At 34.9% G+C, this 18145-nt stretch overlaps 1 protein-coding gene across 3 annotated transcripts in view; it reads right to left on the reverse strand.

The window, feature by feature from the left end:
- Positions 1-4262: 4262 nt before the first annotated feature.
- The window catches only part of LOC101898511 (coronin-6), a 53666-nt gene continuing 39783 nt past the window's right edge, over positions 4263-18145 (reverse strand). For 2 of the 3 annotated variants that reach the window (XM_005187873.3, XM_059131098.1), the window contains exons 3-7: positions 12239-12505; positions 11756-12169; positions 11400-11693; positions 5435-5638; positions 4263-5363 (exon numbers count right to left, since the gene is read on the reverse strand). In XM_005187873.3, the coding sequence (XP_005187930.1) occupies positions 5103-5363; positions 5435-5638; positions 11400-11693; positions 11756-12169; positions 12239-12505 (1440 nt within the window). In that variant the 3' untranslated portion in view covers positions 4263-5102. The remainder of the gene's footprint in view (positions 5364-5434; positions 5639-11399; positions 11694-11755; positions 12170-12238; positions 12506-18145) is intronic. The other variant, XM_005187874.3, reaches the window with a different exon arrangement.

Here is an 18145-nt window from a genome sequence, read left to right on the forward strand (position 1 = left end):
AAATATTTGTTGGAGACCACATAGTATATATTTATCGCGCCTATACTTCTGTTGAATTCACGATCAAGCTCGCAATATTAAAATGAAAAATGTCAGTTTAACACCTTGCAAAGAATATTTAATTTATTTATTTAAAACACAACTATCCATGACTATTAGCCCCTACTAAAGTGGTACTGTACACATTTATCAATTAATCAGTACATGGCAAAAACTGTGGCATGTTTTTAGGCGCATTTATTCTCACTTGGGATTTATGGAGCGTACAAATGGACAACTCTTGGAACTAAGACTAGTGTGTAACTTAATTGAAAAGTCATTCAGAAAAACATGTGCATTTGAAGACATTCAGGCATGTCACAGAAGTTTTACGAAATCGATTTATTTCACCTTTTCCAAATCGTTACGATTTGCTTTTGCTTCTTCAGCACTCGTACGATTTGACTAATCCGGAAAAAAAATCATTTCACATTTTTGAAATAAAAATATGGTAACTCCATGAAAAAAAAGTCGTAAACAATTTATTGACAATTAAAAAAGGAGTTTAAATTGTTTTTTTATAATATAAACACCAAAAGTAAAAATGCCAGGGGCTTCAATACTTGCGAAGAAGACGAGATACCTGTTACAAATGAGGAAAATTCTGAAAACGACCAAAATATTGTGGACATCTACCCTGAAATAAATATGTACAACGTAGCCAAACGTATTAGAAATAATAGAATTTTACAAATTTTTTCCAAGTTTTGTAAATGAGAATTTTCCTCAACTAAAAGCGCATTTAGATCTTGCTTTGAGGGAGTTCTTGCCCGGGGTCTTTTTACTGCAGGCGTGGGTTTTGCTTTTGTTAGGCTGCCCGACACTTGTCTTATTGGTGTAGATGGCGGAGAACACGATAAGCTTTTATTTCTAAGTCGTTTTTGAATAGGTGTTCGCGAACGGTTTTCTTCCAATGTTGGTGTTCTTGGATCAATTGCCAATGTAGAAACATTTTTAAAAGCAGCTGGAATGCATGATCTTGGTCTATCTTTTTAATTTAAAATCGAAGTGGTCTGCTTTGAAGTTGAGGGTGAAAAATTAAGCTCTTCGTTTTCAGATTCACTTAAAACTAATTGACTTGATTTTCGAGTTCTTGGAATATGTGTAGATGATGACGAATCAAAGTTTTCTTTTTCAGAACAACTGAGGTCTAATTCACTTACAAAATCCGCAAAGCTTACTGCACCACCAACTCCATCGACACTTTTATACAATCCGCAAATTCTGATTAAACTGTTCTCGTGTTCATTGAAAACATATTGATTGATATCACCACCACCAGTTCCTCGCAAGTCCTTTTTATTATGGCACATCTTCGCCTTAACATTTCCTTTCCAATCTGACCAAACTTTCTTCCATTCTTTACAGGTTTTACTTGGTGGACCTGAACTATTCAGCAAAGCTGTCAATTCTGTCCATAGGGAATCAACAACAACCTTATCACCTTTTACATAGCCCCTGGCAATATCGTGATGTTTATCCATAAAATTGATAAAAATGTTGTCCTGTTTAACGTTTCGGTGTTTGCCCCTAAAGTATAAAATAAATTAAATAAACAGTTTTTGACGAAAATTTAGAAATATGTATGTAAATACTTACATTTTTGCCCGATTGACTGAAGCGCTCTGTCTCAAACCAAACAATTAATTGTTTTTTTTTTTTTGTTTTTCCCCTTCTTGCTTTTTGGTCTGTCAGTTGTACATTTCTACACCTTCTTCTTTAACACATATGACAATAATTCAACAATACAAGTCTGCCGTTCATTTCGGCATATTTTTTTGCGTTTTCATCATGGATTAGAAAAATAATAGATTTTTTGTAAAATAAATTCCAAAAACATGCTCATTCTAAGAGAATTTGGTTAATACAATATTTTCTGTTAAATGTATGTGTCTTCTGTTTATTTTTTACGTTAAAATCACTAAACATTTCAATTTCACCCTGCTTTTTGAAAGTGATATCAAAACGCAAAATTTTTGCGTTTTCCGTTTTTTAGAGAAGCTAAAACCGTTTTCGTTTTCACTCTTGAACGATTTTACATTCTGTGACATGCCTGATTGTGTGTGTTATAATATAAATAATAACTGCAAATTTCCGACTGGCTTAAAAAAGAAAACTATTCAAATGCAAGTCTGAATCGATACTTGGTTGCCAATAAACCATCTAAACGGCTCTGTTAAAAAAATTAATTTCTTTTTATACCCTCCACCATAGTATGGAGTGTATATTAAGTCTGTCATTCCATTTGTAACACCTCGAAACATATATTTTTGACCCCACAAAGTATATATTTTCTTGATCAGCATAAAATTCTATGTCGATTTAGCGATGTCCGTCCGTCTGTGGGAATCACTCTAGCTTCCAAACGAAATCAAGTAGATTGATAAAATTTTACTCAAATGTATATTATGTCTGCAGGACTTTTGGTATTGAAAATGGGACATGTAGGTCCACGTCTTTGTATAGCCCCCATACAACGGTATCTCCCGATATTCGATATTTTAGCGACATTATTCACCGGAATTGTTTCAAATTTGGTATTTGAAGTTCTTAATGGATACTACAGCCTAAGACAGAAAATTGTCTGTGCAGGTCTACGTCTTTGTAAAGCCCCCATATAACGACACCTCCCGATATTCGGTATTTTGATATTTTAAGCGAAATTATTCACAGGAATTTTTTCAAATTTGGTATTTGAAGCTCGTAACGAATTCTATGACAGAAAATTATTTGTGGGGGTCCACGTTTTGACATAGCACCCATATGTTGGTACCTCTCTATATTCGGTATTTTGATGATTTTAGCGATATTATTCACCGCAATTGTTTCAAATTTGGTATTTGATGTTCGTAATGAATGCTATGACAGGAGATTGTCTGTTCAGTTCCACGTCTTCGTATAGCCTCATATAACGGTACCTCCCGATATTCGGTATTTTGATGATTTTAGCTACACTATTCACCGATTTTTTTTAAGTTTCGCATTTGAATATTGTAATGGCTTATGACAAAAGTTACCTATACAGTCCCATGTCGTCGTATAGACCCTAATATAACAGCTACATTTAGTATTTTTAAGATTTTAACAGAATTTTTATTTGATGTTTTTAATTATTTTTATGGCCTCGCAATATGGTTACAGAGAGCATGTATGATTTATACGGCCCAGACGTAATTCATCAATAATTGTTTTAGACCCCTCCAACAAAATTCCTTGCAGCTCATTTGGAGTTGATCCAGTGGTGTCCGTTCGTTCGTCCGATTCGCACGATAACTGTCGAAGGGAGAATCCGATTTCGTCCATTGATACATACATTATTATCAAACTTAAATCGAGTTCGGAGATCGACACGTTCTAGTGTCTCCCTCACAAAAGAAAAGAAATTAAGAAAAATTTTTTTAAACCTTTGGAAATCCCAGTATCACTGATAGGCCAGGTGCGAAAATAGACAATATCGGCCAATCCTTTGAATACATCACCCACAAAGTGTCACTAATCACAGAGCTTATAAAATGTTAAGGAAGAGTCCGATTATATTAATATCTTAAAATTTTTACTAACTCTATATATATTTAGTGAAGCTATCATCGGTATAGAAAGCTATCGGCTAATTTTGTCGATGTTACGTTTTGGAATGATCATCCAGGTATTTCATTCCCATTTCACCTTATAAACAGCATGTTTTTGTAAAAAAAAGTTGCTTTCACTCGAATCGTTCGTGTTCAAATGTATTAGCTTTAAATTCGGTTTTTATAAATATTTTGGAAGTGTTTCCATAACCATTATTTTTTTTTTTTTAAACCCAAACCCAAAATGTATTTTCTTTTGATAAAACTCCAAACGAAAGGAAAAAATAATGTTACAAAAAACAGGCTGTAACTCATTTTAAATCCTATGTTATTTTGAAGAATTCTTACAGATAGCAGACATAGCCTCTGGGCAGTTTTTCAGTAGTTTTAAAAAACAATTTTGGAAATATAAAATTCCATTTTTTGTATTTTTAAAAATTAACAGTACATTTAGAATAGGTGCTTTTTTCTTTTCGGCATTGTGAAACCGTTAATGTTTCTGGATTTTCTCGATCCCCAAGTACAGTAGTTTAAGTATGGAATTAGAAAATACAAATCTAAATTAATGCAAAAAAAAATGGTACGAAAACACAAAAAATGTTAATATTTCAAAACCCTCTCTCTGCAATCAGAACAATAAATAAACAAAATTAATCTTTTTTTAGTTTCTGTTTTTTTTTCTTTGTGATTAACATTTAGGTTTTCTTTGTTGTTGTTGGTTGCTTTTTTTTTGTTTTCTTGCTGTTTTGTTTTTAATAATTAAAATTAATTTATAGAATTAATTAAAAAAAGAATACAAACACGAGAACTACAATTAAATAAAATAAACAATTTTTTTATAGAAAATTTTTTAAAAATTACATTGATAAAAAAGGAGAATAGGCGATTAGGCGGTGGCGGCAGATCAGGTTTTAGTTTTTTCTTTTTCTTGTAAATAGAAGAATAAATATTTATATAAAGTAAATAAAAAAAGAATTGAAATATAAAATAATACGAAAAAGCAATAATAATACAAACAATAGAGAAATATAATTATAAAATAAAAAAAAAAAATACAAAAAAATACATGAAATTATAAAAAATGATAATAATACGTTAAAAATTAAAATAATAATAATTTTATTTTGTTTTTATTCCATTCTTTGTTTTGCGTGACATTGTTGTGATTGTTTCTTTTTTTTTTTGTTTGTTTTATAATAATTATAATTATATGTTTATATATAAAAGATAAGAGGGGGCGGGCGGGAGAGTATGGTGTGGTGGTTCTGTGTTGTGTTTTTTTTTTTTTGGTGGTAAATGGTGGCACGAATGATCACGCGTGCGTTTCGTATTAAAATGATGAAGTAGTTTGTGTTTCTTTCCTTTCTTCGTTTGAAAACAAATTGTAGATTGTTTTTGACAGATTGTTAGATAGAGAGACAGACCGAGAGAATAAGAAAAATGTTGTTGTAGAAGGATGCAAATATGTTGTCCTGCTGTTGTTCTGTTGTGATTTTACACATCGTCTGACGCTGTTCCAGCTGCTGTTGTTGTACCAGCCGAGCCATTGGCATCTTCTTTAGTGCTATTGCTTTCGGCGGCATTGGCTTTGGTGTCATTGCTGCTGCTGGTGTTATTCGATTTGGCTGCAACACTATCGGTATTGTCCTCCTGTTCTCGTATCGTAGCCTCCAAGGCCCGTATACGATTCTCGTGCTTGACAATGATAGCCTTTAGTTTGCGTATTTCATCGGTTATGTCACGTAAGTCCTTTTCCTGGGATTTTCAGAGAGAAAAAAAAAAAAATTTGTAAAACATTTTCAAAATTGTATAGCATTGTTACTTACAGTTATTCCGCTAACCGGCGCCGAGCCACCAGAGCTGTTGTTGGCTGCACTACTGCCACCACCGCTGGATCCCAGTGTCGCACTGCTGGCACTCTTTGAGGTACCCACGGCCGCCTTATTCAGGATATTAGCCTTCTTTGATACGGACAGCGATTTGTTGGCCGATTGTGAGACATAGCCACCCTGTACAATAGAAACACGATCCTATTTAGATTTTTTAGTAATTCTGTTCCTAAAGGCGTTGCAGAACAAGCAAGCAACACAAAACACAACTAGCAATGAAGTAGACGACAAGGCGCTATCACACCACAGCACGGCACGGCACAGTACGTCACGTTACAATATGATGTTTTTCGTTTTAGTTTCGTTTTTAATTTCTGTCACCACAGGAGTTGAATGTTGAATGACAATGGATGGCAATGATCGTATGATATAATGGAATTGAAGGAGTGAGTAGTAAATGATAAAGCCATGTAGTTGTGTCCTTTTTTTGGGGGGTTATAAAGTGCAAAAAGATGGTATGCCATGAAAACAAATCGCAAAGCCTGACAAACAGCGAATGAAGTGCTCCAAACGAAAAAAGAAATTCATTTTCAAACGAGAAACTCATTCGCAAAAAACAACGATAACATCTTTGGTGATATAGTTTTTTTTTATAATTAGTTGTATTATTGGTTAATCAAATGAATGTTGCAGAAACATGAATAAATAAATAGAACAACATTGCCAAAAAAAAAAGAACGCAAGCATTTAACGAAGGGGAAATCATAGTTTCCCAAAATTAAAAATATTGGAATACATTGGAAAGCGGCCCTAATCTTGTTTTTTTTTTTAATATCTAAGTTACTAAGGGCCTGATTTTATATAACTTTTCTGCTAGGACTTTGATAAGAAGTTTTTTTTAATAGAAAATAACTGTTGGCTTCTTTAGCATGTAATTTTCCAGAAAAGAGTTATAGACGGCGTGAGTTTAGCATGTCGTTTCCTGTCGGCCATTAAAAAAAATTTTACATCATATATAAATTTTCGGCGTATTGTTTAAAAAAAATATTACGATATAAAAAATATTTGCTTTAAAAACCACGAAATAAAACCTTTTGATACGAAAACAAGACCATTTTTGGGGCGGCAAGGTTAAAGCGTTTAGATCTCCGAGTATTTTCGATTTACAGAAACAATTCTTCTGAATTGAGAATGCGAAAAAAATAATACAAAACTGGTTTATTCTCCATATATTATGCACGCCACTTTACGATAGAGGCTATATTAACTTTGTCATTCTGTTTGCTATTTCTCGAAACATTCATTGGAGACCCCATCATCCTTATTTGTGATCATCATACAATTCCGTCTATTATTCAATATTATCTTCTATATCTATAAAAGAGGAAAATGTTTGTATGTTTGTTTGTTTGTTTGTAATTTATGGACTCGAAAACCGCTGAATAGATTTTCCTGAAAATTTCCATATATACTGCAACATCGCCTGAAAGTAACATAGGCTATATACATTTTTGAATTTCCACTTGGAACTGGAGATATAGCATCAGAATCGGAGGTACCTCCCAAAAATTTAGATTTTATATGCACATATATATTGATTGGTTGAAGATACAGTCTCCAAATTTGGAATACGTAACGGAATTCGGAACAAAAATAAGTTTGCCAAATTATATTGTAATCGGTTCAGATTTGGATATAGCTTCCATATATATTTTCGACCGATTTCGTTCATTTGATGTCTCAAACACAATATGAAGGTTCGATTCCAATGAAACTTGGAATGTGTGACGGGATTTAATCCGAAAATAAATTTGTCAAATTATATTGAAATCGGTTCAGATTTGGATATAGCTCCCATATATATTTTCGGCCGATTTCAAGCATTTGATGCACCAAACACGCTATGTATCCCCAATTTCAATGAAATTTGAAACGTGTGATAGATTTTATCTAAAAAATTGATTTCCTAAATTATATTGAAATCGGTTCAGATTTGGATATAGCTCCCATATACATTTTCGGCCGATTTCATGTATTTGGTGGACCAAACACGGTATGTATTTCCAATTGTAATGAAATTTAAAATAAGTAACGGAATCGGGAGCCAAAATGAATTTGTCAAATTAAATTGAAATCGGTTCAGATTTGGATATAGCTCCCATATATATTTTCGACCGATTTCATGTATTTGATGCACCAAACGCGCTATGTATCTCTAATTTCAATGAAATTTGGAAGTTGTAGCGGAAATTAAAACAAATATACATTTGTCAAATTATATTAAAATCGGTTTAGATTTGGATATAGCTCTCATATATATTTTCGACCGATTTCATGTATTTTATGCACCAAACACGATATGTATGTTCGATTCCAAAGAAATTTGGAATATGTAACCGGATTTTGATTAGAAAATAAATTAGTCAAATTATATTAAAATCGGTTCAGATTTGGATATGAGTGGCTAAATTTGCATGAGTGGCTAAATTTGGTACAAAAATAAATTTGACAAATTATATTCAAATACGCTCAGATTTGATTATAGCTCCCATATATATACTAAGCCGATTTCACATATTTGATGCACCCAAAGCGAGAGAGACAAAATCCCGTTACATATTCCAAATTATATTGAAATCAGTTGAGGTTTGGATATAGCTAACATATATATTTCGGCCGATTTCATACATGTTATGCACCAAACATGATATATACGACCGATACCAATGAAATTCAGAATGTGTGACGGAATTTGACTACAATAATAAATGTGACAAATTAATTGGAAATTAGTTAAGATTTGGATAAAGCTCCCATATATATATATATTATCGGCCGATTTCACATATTTGACGCACCAATTTCAATGAAATATGAAAGGTGTGGCGGAGTTTGGTGTAAAAGTAATTTTTTTAAATTATATTTAAATCGGATCAGATTGGGATATGATTTTAATAACAACCATTGACCCACAACGCCTTAGGCTAACACTAAAAAACAACACAACAATTGATTTGAAATACGCTTATTACGGCGAAGTATGTTGCTATCTCGAATTCACTAATTGCAATAGTAATGCCACTCAACTTCAAAAGATTGCAGTTACATAAATAAATAAATCCGAAGGACAAACCCTTCGTGTATGTATGTCATGTTACTGCTTTTCTAATGGTTTTGGTTATTTACGCATAAAAGTAGTGCAATAATTTTTTCTTTAATTTTGAAATTTGTTTTTTTTTAACCAACATATATTCGTAAATAAAATTTTGAATGCATATAAAATTAAAAGGGGTAGCGAAGCGCACCGGGTTCAGCTAGTATAAGATAAATTAATGCAATTTGACATGACAGTATGTTTGGTATTGAAAATGAGCTATCATTTAGTCATTTTTATTTAATTTTCAATACCTTAAAATAATCTCCTTGGCAAAAGAAGAATCCTAGACTGAGATAACATTTTCTAACTGAACTTTAAAGCAAACCGCTGGCCGACACTTAATATGATACATAATATCAAACTTTTGGAAATGTTGGTCCAGTTTCAGGTGTCGGTTAGGCTTAAAACCGGATCACTTTGTGAAATAATGACAAGGATACCGACATCCCTCCCATTTTCGACTTTTGCACGGATGTTATGATCGTTCCAGAAATGACCTTGGCCTTGGAGGCTTTAGTATTAAGTATGAATTAAATAAAGAAAGAAAGAATAAATGAAATGTGGTTGTCGGACAGACCACATAGTCTTTCCATCTGCACGATGTCTCAAAGATGCAGGAGGGGGCATAGGCTGATGTGTTCTTCGTGTAGTTGGATCTTAGACCCTTGTATTAGCTTATTCCAAATTGAAATAGTTTGTTGAGTGACAAAAGGTGGGCCTTTAACTGACCACAAGTAATGTATTCCGAGGCCATTTCTAAAAAAATACCATTTCGCTGACTTGGGCGGTGAATCTGTCTTCAAAACAATTGTTGGACTTGCTGAGAAGATTACAATACCACGCGCAAAGAGTCTAGTAAGTTCATGGTTTTGACATTTTAATTGGACATTTTGAGAGTCATTTAACTGAGAGCCAGAAAATTTTGGATCAATCGGTTGGAGCATTTTATGACAAGAAATATAAAATATTAAATAAGTAGGGGCCCAAATCCAATTCAACCCCTAACGATCCTACCATGTAAGCGATTGTGCTGGTGTATGCTGCCCAATCATTAAAAGCTGAGATAAGTTCAATGGTAATCGTAGCGTTTGTCAGGCGGAAATTCTTGCAATTAAAAAGGCAGCCGAAATGGTAAGAGAGCTATGTAGTAGCATAACAGGACCATATAGATCGATAGAAAAGTGGTCCTCAAATCTATCAAGTGCCATTAAATCGAGAGCTGTTCTTGACTGCACGAAAGACCTCATTGAAAAACGTGAATTCATTCTGCTTCGTTGGGTTTCAAGACATCTCAACATAATGGTGTTTCAAATGAATTAGTTCGAGCTGGTTTACTGTCGATAGGTCTTGTGATTGATAGAAGAGTCAACCACGGATATGCTATTATGTCAGCTGCTTCAAAAAGTCTCTCATCGACGAAGCTTGTAAAAATGCCACTTGGAAACTGGTTGCAATGTATCTGGGCCTTCTGGGTGGTTATCTAAGAAAATGTGGTAGGCATATTGTCTGGCCACAGTAGTATCAGATATCCGATCTCAAAATGGGATAAAAGTGTTCCTGACCTTCTGGGTGGTTATCTAAAAAAACGTGGTAGGCATACTGTCTGGCCACAGTAGTATCAGATATCTGATCTCAAAATGGGATAAAAGTGTTCCTGACCTTCTGGGTGGTTAATTAAAAAAACGTGGTAGGCATACTGTCTGGCCACAGTAGTATCAGATATCTGATCTCAAAATGGGATAAAAGTGTTCCTGACCTTCTGGGTGGTTATCTAAGAAAACGTGGTAGGCATACTGTCTGGCCACAGTAGTATCAAATATCTGAACTCAAAAAGGGATAAAAGTGTTCCTGACTACTGAAGACCATGTCTCTTTTCATTCTCGTTTTGATCTCTTTTCTATCACCACTAAATGTTTTCTTTCTAGGATGAATACATAGAACCAAGGTCTTCCGAATAGCTCGAATCTCTCATCCAACTAACCATGGCAAAGTCATTCAAAATATCTAAAAGAAATCCTCTAAATGTCCCAAAAATATACTTTCCGACTTATTATGGGTTGTGTATTGTTAAGAGACCAGGGCACCGTCTGTCAGAGGGAGAAGGCGAAATTTTTTGATTGAATTCGTAATTCGTTGCATCTGCAATCCCAGACACAAAATCATATAGTAAAATTTGGCTTCTGTGCTCTAACTGATATTTTTTTAAAACTCTTTTCTAGGAAGGCTCAAGAGTATTGAATATTCACTCGAATAATTTAATTATACCCGGTCGAAATTAACACATCTTTTTAAGAGAGCAGTGATTTGTTGATCAACATCTGAACAGTCAATTGCGACACAAAAGATTGCAAATGTGTTTCGTAAACTTAATCAATATTAGAAAATGAAGAGAAATCTAAATTTTACATGACATGAAAAAAATCATGAAAAATGTAACCATTTAAGATTTTTAAAATTTAAAAATGAACCACAATTGCTACGGAATAGATTCTACTGATTTCATTCTAACGTCGAGAGATATAGTGGTGTTTTTCGGGTAAAAAAAAAAAAAAAAAGATATAGCCACATCTCCGGAACTTTCTCTATATCAACATCAAAGAGAAAAAGCCCCACATTGAAGAGATGATTTGAGCTTATATCTTTCCCACGATTGCTTGATAATGTGCACCCAGATTTTCAGTGGCGTTCATGGCCATATCATAGTGGTAGAGTCGTATGATGCCATGATTAATTTCTACGCCCTGGGTACTGTATTCCAATATTTGGGTAGCAATCATTGGCGGCATGTGACATTGGTAGACTTACTTTAAGCGAAAATGTTATGGGATCGGCATCTTCACCCATTATCCATTTTTCCGCAGTAATGGCAGCATCTTCGGCTAATGTGTCGGGATACAGATCCTCTTGGAAGAGATCCGATTTGCGGGGAACGGTCATTGAGATGACTTGGCACAGGCCGTTATTGTTGAGACGATAAAATTTGGCAATTTCACAGGTTGTGACGTCGCAGCCACGTTTTGGCATCATACCAATACCACGCTGGGGATCGGGTGTTTGGAAGGTGTTAATATAGTGGACAAATGGTGGTTCGGGGGTTACCTAAAAAAGAGAGAATTTTGGTTAGGAAGAGTATTTAAATTGTGGTAATTCCAGCTACTCACTTCAAAGTATCTGATCACAGAATCACCTTTACCGCACAGGTAAATTAAATTCGTATCGGGATCGTAGAGTGGGAACATTACACCGTTTGATGTATCCAATTCAACCATGACAATAGGATCGCTGAGGGCATCGGGGGCACGCAATGAATATTGACGTTCGGAGGAACGATTGAAACCGGTGGTAAAGATTAAACCGTGACGCAGGAATATGGCCCGTGTGGCCTTTGAGCCTTCATGGCAGACGGCCTCACTTTCCACCTCACCTGTGCGTGGATCGTAGATGCGAATCTTTTTATCTTTGCAGGTGGTAACCAGTTTGGAGCCATCCCAGTTGAAGCAGGCACTGTAGACAATGTCGGGGTGTGAGTCAATGTGTACCAAAATTTCACCGGTACCCACGTTCCAAATGACAACCTTAAAGCAGAGAGGGGAAGGAGGAAAAGAGTTTATATAAAGTTTAGGAATTTTATTTCACTGGCTTACCTGATTATCTGAACCTGCGGTCAGCAGAACATTTAGGGCGGAGGGATGCCACACGACTAAGCCAACACGACGTTGATGGAATACCAAATCTACAACGGGTTCAGTTAGGGTCCTCGACAAGCCTCCATCGGGAATTTGCCATACCTTGACAACACAATCTTCAGAGCCGGAGGCAATGACATTGTCATTGTGGGGACACCAGGCAATATCCAAGACGGGACCTTTGTGGCCACCTACCAATGGATGGTCGGCAGCAATGCGTCCCACCTAAAATGGAAAACAACAAAAAGAGAAAATTAATATATTTTTCAATGAAAAACACCCCCACAAAAACATGTCGCTGCTGCTGTGGGGGGACTTTTGCCAAATGTTTTGTGACATAAATAATTATTTCGGCTCGAGGATATTTTTAACACCGTCGCCGCAGCCGCCGCCAATGGAGGCGGCATCAAAAACATTGAGGTTGCCATTTTAAGAGCATCATAAATCTCAAAAGTGGAATAATTAAAAATAATTGTTTTGGCGATTTATAAGTCATCACAGCCGTATTTTATGTGTGCCGACTGACGACGACGACGACTTACTAGCCCAAAACGCCATTCATCCATCCTAATGGCCAAAATAAAATTTGAAAATAAAAAAATAATCGTTTCAATTGATTTGCTTATTATTTCATCTCATTCCATTTGACATCAAATTGCAAATGACATTCGCCAAGTTTTTGTTTGAATTCTGTTTTTTTTTTTTGCATTTTAAGATAATTTGTGACAGACGTTGTGAGTTATACACTTCGATATGCACATACATACATAATATATCCGCCGGATGTTTTAAAACATTTGGTCACAAAGTATATCGCCGAACGACGTAAGCGTGCGGTGTTGTGTAGCAATTGGAACAGGTGTTAGACCAAATAAAATAATAAAATTTGACAGCTTTTCGCTTGGCCATAGATTTGCAATTTAATGCATATTCGAACGAAATACTGGTTTGGACGTTTGACCAAAATGATGCAAGAAATGATTAAAAAAAACACTACAACAAAATCTAGCCACGATTTGAAGATAGGAAAATTGTAGTTTGTGGATTTTGGAAGGGCAAGCTAAGTTATGGGATAGTCAGAATGGAAATATCACATTCAAAGGCCGCCTGTGGGAGATCTATATTCTTAAAACGGTGTCTCTCATAAAATTTACCATTTTCGGTGCAATGAAGACTGCATCAACTAGGACACTTGAAATTAAGACTGCATAAGGAGGCCAACATTTCAGCAATGTTTTCCCTTTGTATTTAGCAAACTGGTAATTGTAGAACTCTGAAATTAGGGTCTATGGGTAAGAATGGAGTTCACTGTTGGCGTGGAGTGCAATAAGGCCGAACGGAAAGGTATTTAATATTATGTCAATATTAAATGCAATTCCGAAATTCAAAATTTGGATCACGGTTTATGTGTTTCGGGAGCTATAAGTATTGATTCTTCTACTTCAAGTATAAAATGATACTAAATGCTGTGTCATTATAGTTAGAGAACGTATAGAGCTGACATTTAAAATGGTTGTTGTTGTAACAGTGAAATGTATGTTCTGTTTTTAATAGACAGTTAATCCCATTCTTCTTCTATGTCTAAGTTTAGGAATACTGCTACCTTTATTGGCTGTAGCCAAAGATCCTCGGGACGGAGTTGGATATGCTTAGCTCGACAATTGAATAGATGCGGGCCTGTATCGCACGCTGGGCAGGCGTTCCGCACATCTTCGTCAATTCGTGCCCACTATGAATTTCGACGGCTGCACCGTCCTGAACGTAGTTGGACCAAAACTACCCTGATTTGCCAAGGCAGCCGACGTTCTTCAGCTGCAATGGATGGGAGTGGCTCCGAGGATGTCATTCATACTGTAATTGCTAACTACGTCTGCGACTGCATCAGTATGAATGCTATTAAAAACCGCTTGATAGGCCTCATGATCTAGAGGCTCTATCTCATACCGCTGGACCTCTCCCTCTCTGTCTCTAGATCATGCAGGTCCTTCCTGACACGCCTGGGTGGGGGAGCTCTGTCCACCATATGGTGGTTAGGAGGACTCCAACGATAACAAGCAAGTACTGCAACGAAAGCATATGATTATGCTGACGTAAGGGAAGAATCTTCGTCATCTCATCTAAATGGCAAGTTGTAAGTAATCGCTGACTTGTTTCGCATGTTATGACAAGATAAAAGTATTGAAAATTGTGACCATTTGTGGGTGAGGGACCGGAAGGGGTTCGCCGATATATATCATCTCCAGAACAGATCTTATGTTAACAGAAATGTGTGTATATGTGAAATTTGCAGAGAGTTGGATGCATATTTCGCTTTCTTTGAGCGTTTGGTTTTTCAAAATCTTGAACCCTGTGTGGGGAGGTACCAGAAGCAATCCGAAAAGAAGTCCGATCTGTCCCATATTTATAACAGATCTGGTGTTGATGGAAATATTGAGTTGTACAAAGTCTGAATGGAATCGGATGTTAATTTCGCATTTTATGAGCGCAATTGATATCCCAAATTTTGATTCTTTGTGGGGGATGTACCAGAAGGAATGTTTCGATCTCTACCATCTTTATAGCAGATCTTGTGTTGATAGAGATAGTGACATATGTCAAGTTCGAAGGGAATCGGATGTTCATTTCTCGTTTTATGAGCTTCATGAGTATTCAAAATGTTAGCCATTGTGGGGGAGGTACCAGAGGAAATGGACCGATATATCCCATCTTCACAGCCTATCTTGTGTTAGTAGAAATAATGAAATGTGTGAAATATGAAGAGAACCGGATGCTTACTTCGGATTTTATAATCGTTTTGTTTATTCAAAATATTGACCCTTTGTGAGGAAGGTAACTGAGGGAGTGGACCGATGTATTCCATCTTTACATCAGACCTTGGGTTAATAAAACTATTGTCATGTGTTTAATCGGACTCTTACATCACATTTTATAAGAGTTAAAATTATTAAAAAATTTTGAGCATGTTTGGGGTAGGTACTTGATGGAGTGGATTTTCTCACCTGACCTAGCACTGGTGCAAATATTAGTATTTGTAAATTTGGAGCAAAGTCTGATTATCCTTTCTTGCGGATATATATATATATATATATATATATATTTTTTTTTTTTTTTTTTTTTTTTTTTTCTCAACCAGGAACCTGAGATGATTTCGTATAAAATTGGATATCGATTTTCTTGTAATTTTGCCATACCAATATTTGTATCTATATTAGGTGAAGTATGAACATGGAATACCTTTGTCCTGGGGTCTCGAAAGAATTTTTTGTCTTTAAAAAAAAAGTTGAGCGAGGAAAAAATCGAGCCAAGGTGTCGACTGATTTTTTCTATAGAAAAGTCGAGCCAGTTGTCGACCGAATTTCTTCTATAGAAAAAATGTCAAGCCAGGGTCTTGAGTATTTTTTTATAGGAAATAATCAGATCCAGGTCCTTTGCGAATTTTTTTTCTTCCAGGGTCTTGGCGAATTTTTTTCTATAGCAAAATATCAGACTCAGGGTCTTAACGATTTTTTTCTACAGAAAAAAATCGACCTCGCGTTCTCTACCGAATTTTTTCTATAGAAAAAAATTTGAACAAGGTCTCGACCTAATTTTTTTCTATAGAGAAAAATCGACCCAGGTTCCCGGTTCTCGACGAATTTTTTGCTATAGACCAAAATTTTGAAGCCATTGTATATTTGGAAAACTTTGCAGGGGCCTTCTAGAGCTAAAAGACCTTCAAACTGTCTTCCATAGCAAGAAGACATAAAAAAGCTGTTCTATGGTTAGAAAACCTGAGTAAAATATCCTATGAATTTATTTTTTAAGTTTTTCTATAGTTTAAAGATCATCCAACGGGGATCTTTATTTAAGGGACCTATTGCGAACTAGACAGTCCAGAGAATTCTTCCTAATAAGTCATTTGTGACTAAATGACTTTCAACAGGTTTTTCATATTTGAATGTCCTTCTAGATATCTCCATATTTATTCTATGTGTACACTTTTTAGAGATCGTCCTCGGACTGACGACCTTATGTGGGTTCTCCGAAGTAGGCTCGATATTTTCTATAGATTTTTTTAGATTATCCGAAGTAGGAATAGCATTTTCGGTGTCCTAGGTTTTTTTTAAATATCTATATCTGGTACCTCAAGCACATTTTAATATTTTCAAAAAATTATCACATATCTCAAATAAAGTGAAAGAAATGCCAATATAGTCTAAACCTGGCACGCATCAATATTTATATCATATTTATTTATGTCCGATACGAAATGGGCAACATTGGCCCATTCCTTCGAAACCTACTCCATAGGGAGTCAACAATTTGAATAATCCTAACACAAGACAAAGTATATTTAAATAATCGAACATTGGCTGAGGGTACACATCTGTCGGCTAAACCGACTGATACTTTTTAAACTGTTTTTGGCTAATTTTACAGCTCCACACATAATTTGTTTTATAGACATACAATAAAACAAGCCAAAACTGTTCTATGACATACGATAACTCGAGAATTATTTGAAATTCAAAATTGAAATTCAAATATTGATTATTAGGTTTTTTTTGGCATAAATCGAATAAACCATGAAATTAAACCAATTGAGAATGGAAAAATAAATATAAGTCCTTTTAGGGCCTTTCTTGATCTTGAATACCATTAAAACATGTTCTGTTGCCAGGAAACCTTTCAATGGTTTATATAGGCAAAGTATCTACAGATATTTTATACATAGAACATCTTTGCATGCCTTCTACATGATCGTTAGAATATTGAAATTCATTACCTCCCCTCATTTACCTTTTTTGCCTCTACTGATTTAATTTCGAAAATAAACTGCCAATTACAATTTTCCAAAAATTTCCAAAATAAATTTGCAAAACTATATTAAAAACATGTACTTGGAAAAGAATTAGCATGTGTGTACGTTTTTATATTCATATTCGCCATAAGTTATATAAATGTTTACATTGATTCCAAAAAAAAAAAACAAACAAATATTTTATTTTATCGGAATAGGCAGATAGCCTGTTCCGAACAACAATTTTTTTTTTTTGATAATAAACAATGCGAAAAAAAGTTTCCGTTATAATTTTTCCCAAACATTTGGTATGAATTTCGTTTTTCATCGCATTCGGCGGTTTTTCACTTGTACGATGATCTCAGCTACAGCTACAAGAAGTAAAAGAAGAAGAAAAAGTGTGAAATAAATGTTCGCTCATTTTCATTTTTCAGTTTTTCAATTTTTTTGCGCGCGTTACCCCATTTTATTGGCCATTTGCCAGCGGAGAAAAGAAGAACACGGCAGCAAATAAAAAAAAGTATCCTCAAAATATACACATATATTTTATAACAAACGTATAAAACGACGTTTTTTTTGCTTCTCTTCACTTGACTATTTATAGATCATTTCTGTTTCATTTCCCAAAATAGTCACTAAACCGACAACGAACACTACGACTGCGAAGACGATGAACGGCTTCTTTTTTTCTTTCGATTTCAATTTTTTTCCTTCCTCTGCAGCAAGAGGAAAAAATAATGTAATTTTTGTTTTGGATACTTTCTGAGTGGGTTTGATTTTTGTTACGAAGGAGGTGTTGGGACTCTGACAATTTGGTGTGTGTGCGTGGAAATATTTGGAACATCAATATTTATTTATGTTTGTATTTTTTGGAATTATTTTTTTTTCAAATTTTCAGATTTGTGTTTAAAACAATTTTAGGATTGATTTTTTTCTAAAGAAATATTTTTCAAACGTTGTCATGGTTTCAAAATAGAATAGAGATTTCAATTTTACACTATTTGCCATTACATTTGCATCACCTTGAAATATTTGTCTGAGATCCTAACTTCTATAACCATAAAAGCGTAGTGAAATAACTGACT

This window comes from Musca domestica, unplaced genomic scaffold (genome assembly GCF_030504385.1).
Source record: "Musca domestica strain aabys unplaced genomic scaffold, Musca_domestica.polishedcontigs.V.1.1 8, whole genome shotgun sequence".
Taxonomy (NCBI): Eukaryota; Metazoa; Arthropoda; class Insecta; order Diptera; family Muscidae; genus Musca; species Musca domestica.